Source organism: Erpetoichthys calabaricus, chromosome 2, assembly GCF_900747795.2.
Source record: "Erpetoichthys calabaricus chromosome 2, fErpCal1.3, whole genome shotgun sequence".
In the NCBI taxonomy this organism is placed as follows: Eukaryota; Metazoa; Chordata; class Cladistia; order Polypteriformes; family Polypteridae; genus Erpetoichthys; species Erpetoichthys calabaricus.
Window position 1 is genome coordinate 310,763,327 of NC_041395.2, and position 13,507 is coordinate 310,776,833.

Genomic DNA, 13,507 nt, shown 5'->3' on the forward strand with positions numbered 1-13,507 from the left:
GATGGCTGTAAAACAAAGTGTTCCATCTCTTGGTTGGCTAAAAAAACATCAATAATCAAAAAAGACCTTTGAATAGCTGATAACAATATCAGTTAACACTTACTCTGGACATAAGAGCCATACCAACAATGAGCAGTTGTCACAGGGGTCTGCTGAATCCACAGGCCATATATAATTGAAAAGCTTACAATGGTTGATTTTACATGATATTTGAATCATCTTTATATATCATGCCAATCTATAATAAACAAAGGTCATAGAAAACACATACCAGGTAAACTGCCAGAGAAATCAGAAATTTCTGTGCTGTGACAAAGCACAACGATTACTTTGACATGTTATTTGAATCAGTAGATTTGTTAGAATCAAAGTCTATTGGTACATCAAACTGATCTACAATAAACAATACTAATTATAATAACGGAGTGGCAAACAAAGGCAACCATGTTTGCAACATGCACTGAATCAGAAAATTAGATATCTGAAGTGCCAAAGGAAGCAAAGGCTTTTCTTTTAACTAGCTGTCATACTAGGAGGATGTATTTATCTAACTGTTCCAGTAGGCTTATAATCACCTGAGCAAAGCTGGCAGCACTATTTGGATTCTGTGATTTGATTTCTCCAGTGCTTTCAATACCATCCAGCCATCCCTGTTAAGGGGTAAACTCAGAGAAATGCAGGTGGATGAGCCTATGGTGTCCTGGATAATGGACTTTCTGTCTAACAGACTGCAGTTTGTCAGACTCAAGGACTGCGTTTCTGATACAGATGTGAGCAACACCGGGGCACCAAAAGGATCAGTCCTGTTTCCTTTTCTCTTCACTATGTACACCTCAGACAACAAATATAACGGCAGGTCAAGTCACTTGCAGAAATTCTCAGGTGATTTTGCACTTACGGAGTGTATTGATAAAGGGGATGGGACAGCTTATAGGAGTCAGGTAGAGAACTTTGCTTCTTGGTGCGGAAATAATTGTCTGCATCTTAGAGAGTTTGGAAGCATGTACTGATACAGCGCACACCCGCCACATGAAAAACCACCTCAGGATCCCAAATTAGGACCCAAGCACAGCTGTGCAACAGGCGACACCTCAACATCACACTAATCCGAAAGGAATGGAACAGTGTGAGGTTTTTTACAGTGGCTGGAGTACAAGTCCTGCCACCAACTCCCGAGTTTTCCCTGAAATTTAGAGGACTTGCTTGCAGGGCTGTTTACACTCCTATAAGTACTTGGGGGTCCACAATAATGACAGGTTGGATTGGTCTCAGAACACAGAGGAACTATATAAGAAAGGGCAGAGCAGGCTCTTTTTCCTTAGGAGACTGTGATCCTTTAATTTGGGAAGTGACATCCTTCACATCTTCTACAACTCTGTGATGGCCAGTGCAGTTTTCAACACTGTGGTGGGCTGGTAACATTACCGGGCCCACCATATCAAGAAACCAAATAAAAGGGCAAGCTCAGCTATAGAACACAATATGTACGACCTGGAAATAGTAGCAAAGGAGAGAATGCACATTCTCTCTCTGACACACTAATACTGAGGACTTTCAGACAACAAATTATTCAGCAAACGTGTGTCAAAAAATGCTACTGGCACTCCTTTATACCAACAGAAATTAACCAACATAATGCCTCACTGTGACTGTGACAGCCAATTCAGAAGGTTTCTTTCTTTTTAGTCATTCTGGTGTAAATGTATGTATGTGAGTATGTATGGATGGATGCATGTATGTATGTCTGTATGTATGTATGTATGTACAGTATGCATGTATGTATTTATTTACCTATTTATGTATTTATTTAAAGAGTTTCTGTAAAAAGCCATTTTTCCCCATTGGGGCAAATAAAATTCTATCTATCTATATTTCTATTTGTCTATCTACCTACTTACCTACTCAGTCATCCTTTGTTCATTCACTTTCCATCCAGTAAAAGACTTAGGCTAGTCTTGACCAGGATTTCCAGATTTTGCAACCACTTATCTACAAGATGTGTAATACATTAAGTTAACATTCTGACCTTAAGAGTCCCTTCACATTAATATGTCCAAGTGTATGTGGGGGCTATTGGCCAAAGGTGATTACTGTTGTCATTTATATTGCTGTTTGTGTTGATACTTAATTTGTAAGGGATTCACCAAATAAAGTAAAGTGAAATCTTGGGTCGAGATGTGACCTTCTTGGAGACACTTAAACGTCCTCACGAGACAAGGCAGTGAGACAAAAAGGATAGCTGCTGTACAGGCTTTGAATGTTCGAAGCGCTGCGCGACATGCAGATCATGCAGCACGGCAGCAGCAAGCCAACAGCAGATTGAGCACAGAGGAGGTATGCATTTGTTTCCCATTGTATAACCATTTAAGACATGCATCTCCTTAGCATGCGTTCAGCCCACCACAACACAAGCGGCAGAGATGCGAAATGGCTGGCATGTTGCGCTCCCCGGGTGGGGGGTGGTTATAGCAAAGCGAGCAGGGGGCGGAGCCCCCTAGTTTATTTAAAAATTAAACAACATTAAGAAGAATATTTCTCACAAACTTATTATGAACAGTAGTTCTTTTGTAAGAGCAAAATATTTATATTTTGCTATATTCATATACATGCCATTTTCATTCCACTTCTGCTGTATTGTTAAACATGGCCATGAGTCAAAGGGAGGATATCTGGAAATTGGCTGGACGTGGCCAAGAATATATGTAAGCACCCTGAAGAAGTTCTTGTTACTCACTTTTTTTTTAAGCACTCTGTTATCCATGTAAAGTCACAGTCTTTTTGAGTTTATTTCATTATTCATTAACTGTTAAAATATTTGTGAATTTATAACACACTCCAGAATGATAAGCTACCTTGTGAGATTATATCAGGAATCTTAAAGTCACTGTTATATAATAACTTATAAAAGACCAAATTAACTATTTCAGCAATTGTATTTTAGGGGCTTTGTGTACCTGGTGCAAATAGAATGCTACCCCTGACATTGGAAGGGATTCCAAGGCACAGCCAGAAGTGGCAATAGCATGGTGTTTAAAGATGAGCAAATAGCAAACATCCTGTGGTGGGTTGGCACCCTGCCCGGGATTGGTTCCTGCCTTGTGCCCTGTGTTGGCTGGGATTGGCTCCAGCAGACTCCCATGACCCTGTGTTTGGATTCAGTGGGTTGGAAAATGGATGGATGAAATAGCAAACACTGGACTGGTGGGAAGAAGTGAAGCCAGAGGATGAACAGAAGGTAAGCAATTTGATAGACCATGTGGTTGTGTTTATCCCTTCCTGTGTAATAATTTTTTAGGTTAAAAAACATACTGTCTTTTCATTCTTTGGCTTCATTGTATTAGGATCCACAGCTCAATGGTGCCTGCTGTCTTTTGCAACATAACAAAAACTGATCATTCTCACACCAGCCTAATCTAATTCTTGTTTTTTCTGTGCCAAATTAGTTTAGTACACTTATGTCCCTGACTGTGATATAGAGTTTGGGTGTTCACACTCTTTTGCACATAAGTGAATACTTAAGTATTTATATATTTTATTTTTCTATGAATATAATCTTCTAAGCAATACAGACCATTTCTGGAACACCAAGAAAACAAATCTTTTTGATTAAAACGTGTCTCATTCAAAAAAATTTAATTTATAAAAAAAATTACAATGTCGGCTGAAAATTTTACAACAAACAATGTACACAAAGGATAGGTAGAAAAAAAATCCCTTGTTAAAATGTTTCAGAAAGGGGATCCTTACCCTTGCAGTTCGATCTCTTGATCCGCTGACCAAGACCCTACCCCTGCAGTCAATGCAGTTCACTTCTTCGTTGTGAGCAAGAAACTGTACAATAAATGGCTCTCTTCTGTGGTGCATAATGATTTTCCCATCTCTATCAAAAGCAAAAAGATTTAAATTTAAAAGTGTATGTAAAATGTTGTTTGATGGCTAGGAAATTTAATTAAATCCTCAAAGTATTTATCCATTAGTCAACTAAACTAAAGTAAGACATCAGGAATATATATATATATATATATATATATATATATATATATATATATATACATATATATATATATACATATACACACACACACACACACACACACACACACATACATACATACATACATACATATACATATACATATATATACACATATATATACACACTGCGGTGGGTTGGCACCCTGCCCAGGATTGTTTCCTGCCGGGTGCCCTGTGTTGGCTGGGATTGGCTCCAGCAGACCCCCGTGACCCTGTGTTCGGATTCAGCGGGTTGGAAAATGGATGGATGGATGAATATATATACACACATATATATATATATATACACATATGCATATTATATATATATACATATTATATATATATACATATTATATATATATATATATATATATATATATATATATATATATATATATATATACACACACACACATATACATATTATATATATATATATATATATATATATATATATATATATATATATATATATATATATATATATACACACATATACATATTATATATATATATATATATATATATATAGAATGGTTGAAATAGTTTACTGTCAAATAAATGCAAAGAGTACACGACACGTGTACATACATACACATGCACACACCATATTTTCCCGAAAATATGACCTACTCCGAAAATAGGCTCTAGCCTGATGTTCAGGCTGCTCTGTAATATAAGCCCTACACCAAAAGTAAGCCCTAGTCAAGATCATCAGCTGAAAAGTAAGGCACCTAAGGCCAGGTTTATACTTCATGTGATGCGATGCGTGTGCCTGAAACATCCATTAAATTCCGAGAACACCTTGCCACAATATCTCTGAAAAGGATGTTTAATGATTACATCCATCAATCTGGGGATGTGCCCATTCAGCTCATCGCAAGGTGAACACAAGCACACACATACACTAACGTCATTGTAGCTTCACCAAATCCCCAACCCTTCATGTCTTTGGATGGAAAACTGAGCACACTGTGGAAACCCACCAGAAAAACATACTAACTCCAGGCAGGGAGCACTGGAACGTGACTCCCTGTGAGACAGAAGCGCTATCACTCTGCTACCGTGCCACCCCATATGTGTAACTATTAAGAGTATGCATTATTTAAACAAAGTTAACAATTTATCTGTAAAATGTAACATACATATTTTAATGCATTTCATCATGAAAGTGATATCAAGTATAAATCTAAGAAGTCTAAATGTGCAGAGAGCTGTAATATCATAAATTTAATGTGATCAGTGTGGTGATCTATTGCTGCTTGCCGCTGCTGGCAGGTCAGGAGGAAGCCCCAGAAGCACGTAGCGATTAACAACCGGGTCGGTTTTAAGATGACATTTACGACAGTCTACTTTAATGATAAAGTAAACTACAAGGTTAAAGTGGACATTTTCAAGTTAAAGCCGAAATTTCCACTTTAATCACAAAATAGACATTTTCATTATATCCTTATTTTTTTTTTCTCTGTGGCTCAAATACGCTGCCATAGATTCTGATGCTATTGTGAAGGTGCAAAAAAAAAAAAAAAAAAAAGACGGCACAGAAAATGGTATGCGAGACTTTTAAAATATATTGTGTCATTGCGTTGGGGAATATGCGACGCTTGAATATAAAAGCAACATGAATACACTTGTACCACTGAACCATTCATCAAACATCGAATCACACACATCGATCCTGGAGGATCCTAAAAGCGGCTGAAGTAGCAAGAAATTCAGGCTGGAATTCAGGGTTTGAATGTGAAGAGTTATGATGATATTCCAGAAAAAGATGACATGACTGTATTTGGATAAATGTATACTGTTGTACATGAATAAATATAAGACATCCCCTGAAAATTAGCCCATCTTGTCTTGTTTGCGGGGAAATACACACACACACACACACACACGCACATACACAGGTGCATCTCAATAAATTATAATATCATCGAAAAGTTAATTTATTTCAGTAATTCAATTCAAAAGGTGAAACTCATATATTATACAAATTCATTACACACAGAGTGATATATTTCAAGTGTTTATTTCTTTTCATTTTGTGGATTATGGCCTACAGGCAATGAAAACTCAATTCAGCATCTGAGAAAATTAGAATATTACATAAGACCAATAAAAAAAAAAAAAAAAAAAGAAAAGATTTTTAATACAGAAATGAATGTCCATGTACACACTCAATACTTGGTCGGGGCTCCTTCTGCATGAATTACTGCGTCGATTATATATACTGCATCAAATATAATATACGAGTTTCACTTTATGAATTGAATAAAATAGAACACACATACATACACATATATGTATATACAATCTATAATAATAAAAGGCAAAGTCCTCACTGACTGACTGACTCACTCACTCACTGACTGACTCATCACTAATTCTCCAACTTCCCGTGTAGGTGGAAGGCTGAAATTTGGCAGGCTCATTCCTTACAGCTTACTTACAAAAGTTAGGCAGGTTTCATTTCGAAATTCAAAGCGTAATGGTCATAACTGGAACATATTTTTTGTCCATACACTGTAATGGAGGAGGCGGAGTCACGTATCGCGTCATCACGCCTCTTACGTAATCACGTGAACTAAAAACAAGGAAGAGATTTACAGCACGAGTCACACGCGGGAACGAAGGTAAATGACGTTAATTTTTGACTGTCTTTTAATACTGTGTAAGCATACATATTAACACATGTGCAATTAAACGTGTGCATTTACGGGGTGATTTCTCAGGCTTAAAAGCTCACCTTTTATCAAACGCGGGAACAAAGGTAACTGACGTTGTTCACTGTCTTTTAATACTGTGTAACCATACATATTAACACATGTCCAATTAAACGTGTGCATTTACGGGGTGATTTCTCAGGCTTAAAAGCTCGCCTTTTACTAAAAAGGTAAATGCAAAACTATTTTCAATCAGTTTATTGAAACGCTCCCGTTAAGGATTGCAATAACATATTTGCGAGATAAAAGAACGAAGTAGGAGGAAATGGAGGAACAGCCGCAAACAGCGAAGAGCAAAAAATTTATTAAACAATTGAGAACGGAGCGAGTTAAGCATACAAGCATGTTCATAAGGGAAACAAAGCACGGTGTAAAACATAAGTTTAAATTAAGTTTATAGAAACGCTCCCGCTGCGGATTGCAATAACATATTCGCGAGATAAAAGTTTAATGAGAAGACACGAGGTATAAACGAACCACACGCCGTGGCGCAACGTTAGGGGCAACAGTTTCAACCATTCTATGATCTGCTTCTCGCAACTGAAAGACGGCACATGGCGGATGTTAGCCGACTTGCTGACCGCAACGTTAGGGGCTTCAAGTATGGCGCTGATGCCACATCTCAGTGCCAACACTTTGCAGACTGAACTTAAAAGACACGCCCTCCTCACTGGACAGTTAAAAACACCAATCAAACTAACGATGACATCAAGTATGACCCAATCAAAACTAGGAAAGGAGGCATCTTCATAAAATGCGTGTGGGATGATTTGCATGAGACGCTGCTTTAAAAAAAAAATGATAAAAAAAATACGGGATAAATCCCGTCCAGTATTGATTCAAAACGGGACGCGCAATTTCATTCTCAAACGCGGCACGATTCCGTATTTTAAAGGACAGGTGGCAACCCTACAGTGCCAGGTAACCACCCATACAATCACATTGTGATTCAGACTAGGAATGCAATGAATGTAATTACCCCGATCTACATACAAGGCGAAAGTCTTGCAACATTCAAAGATGATGGTTTGGGATAATTAGTACTTATTAAGTACACCATGGAACATAAAAGAGCTTATGAAGCCTTGAACCGAAAAAAGCAACAACTCAGAGATCGTACAAAAAAAAAAGGAGCAACAGTTTCAACCATTCTATGATCTGCTTCTCGCAACTGAAAGACGGCACATGGCGGATGTTAGCCGACTTGCTGACCGCAACGTTAGGGGCTTCAAGTATGGCGCTGACGCCACATCTCAGTGCCAACACTTTGCAGACTGTACTTAAAAGACACGCCCTCCTCACTGGACAGTTAAAAACACCAATCAAACTAACGATGACATCAAGTATTACCCAATCAAAAGTAGGAAAGGAGGCATCTTCATAAAATGCGTGTGGGATGATTTGCATGAGACGCTGCTTTAAAAAAAAAAATGATAAAAAAAATACGGGATAAATCCCGTCCAGTATTGATTCACAACGGGACGCGCAATTTCATTCTCAAACGCGGCACGATTCCGTATTTTAAAGAACGGGTGGCAACCCTACAGTGCCAGGTAACCACCCATACAATCACATTGTGATTCAGACTAGGAATGCAATGAATGTAATTACCCCGATCTACATACAAGGCGAAAGTCTTGCAACATTCAAAGATGATGGTTTGGGATAATTAGTACTTATTAAGTACAACATTGAACATAAAACAGCTTATGAAGCCTTGAACCGAAAAAAGCAAGATCTCAGAGATCGTAAAAAAAAAAAAGGAGGTAATGTCGTTTTACTCGCTGTACATTTTACTCAAACATTACCAGTTATTCCACGAGGGAGACCAGCAGATGAACTCAACGCGTGTTTAAAATCCAGGCTTCTCCCACGGTCGGTTATATGTCGCGTGTTCTCGGGTAGGTACACCAAAAAATGTATACATTTAAGCATGTAATGGGCAAAGAAAAAATGAGGTATACCCGAAGGCACTGCAGTAGTACTCAATGTAACTTTACTTCTTAAATGTTAATGTTTTACTGTTTAATAATTTATACGCTTCTTACATATTGTTCAAATTCTTTTATGAAAATACCAGTGACAGCGCAATGCACGATAACATGGAGTGAATACACCATACGCATCTGCCCACGGCCGCCCTGGTGTGCGCAGATAGGAGTTCATTCTAAAATAAAATAAACATAAAAAGAGTAATACATTCATCACCCATAAAGCGGATAGCAGACGTGACGTATTATATGTGTACCACATTTCAAGTCAATACGTGAAACGGTTTGCAAGCTACATGTGATTTAAAATCCTGGACAGACCAACGAAAAGCCACGGTAGCAAATTATTGAAGAAGATTTTACTGTTTAATAATTTATATTTATATGAAATGTGCTTCTTATATATTACTTCATATTCTCATATGATAATGATGTTAATGTTGTTTATATTGATTTCTATGTTATTGTAAGTGCATCTATGTGTGTATATGTATGTATGTATGTATATATATATATATATATATATATATATATATATATATATAAAATATATATATAAAAAATATATGTGTATATGTATATATAATATATCTGTATATGTGTGTATATGTGTGTGTATATGTGTATATGTATATATATATGACAGCAACACTCATAACAATGACAACACAATTACATTCACAATCATGTTACGTTATTTTTAAAATGTTTCCTTTACTTTTTCATAACCTCTTTAACACACTACTTCTCCGCTGCGAAGCGCGGGTATTTTGCTAGTATTATATATAAACAAACACTAGATTACAGCAAGATCTTCTTCCTATTAGGACACTAACAAAATTGTACTTAAAAAATATCATTTTTTATTAATACCCACGCATATATCCATCCATTTCATAACCCATTTAACCTTTTCAGTGTCACAGGGAAAGAGTGCCTATTCTGAAACTTACCCACAAGGCAAGAATTATCTATGGATGCTGGAGTCCACCATAGAGCACGCTAATGCATACAATCACATTCATTTCTCTTGACAAATTTACAATGAAAAATTACCTAGACATTTTACTTAAAAGTTTTCAGTTGTTCAGATAAACAAAATTTTATATATTAATTAATTACTAGGCCCAGCCTACAAAACTTGGCAATTACAACGTGCACCAAAAACAAGACTCTCAGAATACAACTTTTAAAATATACACCAGTGTTAAAAAATGAATAAGCAGAACTTGATTAAAAATCCAAAATTATTCTGAAATCCTATTTGTATGTTAGTAGTTTATCCAATAACTAATAAAAATATGGAATTTGACTAAAAAAGAAATTACCCTCCAGCACTAATAAGGTGCGACTCTGTTAAAATAAATTTGCACACATCTTCCTGGTGGCCAGCAAACACTTCCATAGGCCTTCGCTGGACCCCCCTGCCATCTGGTCTCAGTTGGTACATTCTGATGTCTGCTGCCTGAGATAGATAGAGCTTGTTGTCCTCCAACTGTATCCATGGTAACAAACTGCAAAAGAGATAGCAAGACACAAGACTATTATACTTTCTGCAGAGTAAATCCTTTTAAAACTTCAACAGTCATATAATGTGCAACAAATCTCTACACATAAGAAAGACCAGAATCAAAACACATTACATTTCTACTATAAAAGATGATTTCTATTGGAATTTGTATATTAACTAATTAATCACGCATCATCCTGGATGTGTGTAAAATCTTTAATCTCTATAAAATGTTAGATGAAATACCATTAAAACCAAGATTACTCACTTGTATTTCCATTTTAGGATGACTTCTTTTTTGCACCATCCTTTGCGCCAGTTTTGCGATACCTTAACTCTATCCTTTAATGGGATTAGTGGTGCACTAAAAAAATAAAACAACCAGATATTTTGCATTACGTATACATAGCTTGCATCAGTCAATACACAAACTCATACAGTGCAAGATGAACATACAGTGCATCTATTTTTGACTCCAGTGTATAGTGTTAAACATTAAAATGTTGTAGGCTAAACACTTTTTACTTCTGTAACATACACCCACACACAAGGTAAAATAATAATTGACAATAATAAATGATGCATAAACAAATTTTGGGGGAATGGATGAATTATGCTATTGACTATTGTTTGGGAAACACTAACCTATTTCAAATTAGTACGAAAGTGAACATGATGATACCCCAGCCCACACTCATTACTAAAAATGTTATCTTCTAAAAGATCTTACTAATGCTTTTATGCACACACAAAAACAAGAAAGTGTATTCTGGAATATCATTATCATTGTCTGTTTTAATGTTTTTTTAATTTATGAACAGATTGATGCTCCAGGTGATTTGTATGTTTGTTATATCACAAATTATGTTATTTGTTCAGGCTTTGTATTGAATTTAGCATTTCACTCTGGTTCACTGTTTTTTTTCTGTTTAATGCTTTATATATCCTGTTCTGTTTTTAGTATTCTATGTTGTTATTATTTGTATCCAATATTATATATGCCCTGCCATTCTTTGTGAGACTCTGCAAAGCGCCTTGAGCATGGGAAATATACTACATAAATAAAATGTATTATTATTATGCTTTAATCAAAAATGCATTAAAAAGAAAACATGCACTGGATTTGACTGACCCCTAGTGGACTACAATTCAGTGTGGATGAGATTGAGTCAAGTTTTTTATTCTGGAATTTCTATAAACTATAGAAACCTTAAAGGGATAAAAACTACGAATTTATGAGTTTTGCAGGGCAGCTTGAAGACTTCTGCACACCATGAAAAATATCCTTGATAAAAGAAGAAAAATAGACTAAAGAGAACACAGAAGAGTAAATGTTTTGTAGTCTTCTACATCTGCAATCTTTACTTAAAATTATTTTATAGTGGCAGTATACAATTTAGAGCAAGTTTAATGTTTGGTTTACAATTGCTTCTCTGGTTCCCTTTAAAGAATATAAACTAAACATGGCAAGCTGAACTGAATACTACCAGTACCCATTCCAGTGTTAATCTATTACATTTAATTAAAAAAAAAAAAAACCTTATGCAAATGTGTCTCAAAATTAAAGAATGGCATATAGAAATCTTGATTAATTTTAAGATGTGGAAATGGTTGAAAAGTCATGGTATATATTTAATAGTATACTTTTTTATTTTTATTGATTTTAATTAAAAGCAAATAACAATCCATATAATCAAATCAAACTTAACAAACCAAAATGTAACCCCTACCCAAAAGAATGACAGGATAGTCAATCAACAAAGCATATTCTTTTCACCGCTATAGAAGATTATTCTAAAATCTTATTGATTAGATCCTGCCATATTTTTAAAAAAAGTTTTGAACAGATCCTCTGGGTAAGAATTAGTTTTTTTTCCAATTTCAAACTGTATAAGACATCAGCTATCCACGGACTTAAAAGTGGTGGGGTGGGATTCTTCGAGTTGAGCAAGGTAAGTCTATGTGCTAGTAGTGAGGTAAATGCAATTAAGATTTGTTTGTCCTTCTCCACTTTAAGCCCATCTGGGAGTACACCAAACACAGCTGTGAATGGGTTAGGAGTGATTGTGACAGCAAGGCTGTCTGATATGTATTCAAAAATTTTTGTCCAAATTGATCTTAATGTTAATGTGCACGCCCAAAAAATGAGGCCCAGTGAGGCTGGAGCTAGATTGCAATGTTCACAGGTTGAATCTTGCCCTGGAAACATTTTGGTTAGTTTTAAACAAGATAAATGCGTTCCATAGAAGATTTTAAGTTGAATTATTGAGTGCTTTGTGCATATGGAGCTAGAGTGTATTCTGTGATTGGCAGCCTTCCACTTCTTTTCTGAAATATTAAGTGAAAGATTCTTTCTCCATTGTGGCCTGGGATCTTTGAGAGGGAGGGACTTTATAATGTTTTAATAATTTGTAGAAACGATATAGGAGTCTTCAAGACTGATGAATAGTTTTTGTGGAATAGAAACAGGTGGAAGGAGAGGACAATTGGGCAAGTTCCATTTAGCCAAGTTACTAGCTTGAAAGTAGTGGAAAAATTGTGTTGATGAGAAGTTCAGTTTGAATCTTAATTGCTTGTAGGATGCAAAAATATTATCTATGTACAAGTCTCAAAATGTTTTAATCCCAGACATTTTCCAAGCATAAATACTGTGTGAAAAAGAGTGGTTGCCATGAAGAGGTGCAACAGATAAGAGAAAGTGCTTCCTACATTGATTCCTTATTCTGAGTGAATGAAGGGCAATTGTATTATTAGTGTATTGACAATAGTTTGCATTTACTGGAGCACAGAGCAGGGAATATAAAGAAATACTGTAAGATTTTAATTCTGTTTAAGACCAGTCTTGTGTGTGTTCATCAATTTGTGTTGTTTTCCAGGTCTTTATGGCCTGTATATTTGCCTCTCAGTGATAAAACTGAAAGTTAGGTAGTGAAAAAGAGTTAAGAAGACTGATTCTGAAACACGATCATGAGTTATACCATGTTCTGGCAAGGCAAAAAAAAGATTTTGCATGCAACTTGGATCATTTGTAATGCGCCATTGTCCTCACAGGTGGCACAGTTGTAGTGCTGCTGCTTTGCAGTAAGGAGACTGTGGAAGATTGTGGGTTCGCTTCCCGGTTCCTCCCTGTGTGGATAGCGCTTTGAGTCCTAAGAAAAGCGCTATATAAATGTAATGAATTATTATTATTATTATAACTATACATTCTATTTTATTTTTTGTTATACTTATGCTTTATATTACTTACTACATTATATTGAGTATAGTTT

General features: G+C 36.0%; 2 protein-coding genes across 2 annotated transcripts in view; one reads left to right on the plus strand and one right to left on the minus strand.

The window, feature by feature from the left end:
• LOC114647247 (cytosolic purine 5'-nucleotidase) overlaps window positions 1-13,507 on the plus strand; it is a 1,192,165-nt gene that overhangs the window by 1,069,105 nt on the left and 109,553 nt on the right. The window lies entirely within an intron of this gene.
• The window catches only part of fbxw4 (F-box and WD repeat domain containing 4), a 223,638-nt gene that overhangs the window by 151,501 nt on the left and 58,630 nt on the right, over window positions 1-13,507 (minus strand). Inside the window, exons 2-4 of the mRNA XM_028795904.2 lie at window positions 10,507-10,602; window positions 10,057-10,242; window positions 3,748-3,880 (exon numbers count right to left, since the gene is read on the minus strand). Coding sequence (XP_028651737.1) covers window positions 3,748-3,880; window positions 10,057-10,242; window positions 10,507-10,602 — 415 coding nt within the window. The remainder of the gene's footprint in view (window positions 1-3,747; window positions 3,881-10,056; window positions 10,243-10,506; window positions 10,603-13,507) is intronic.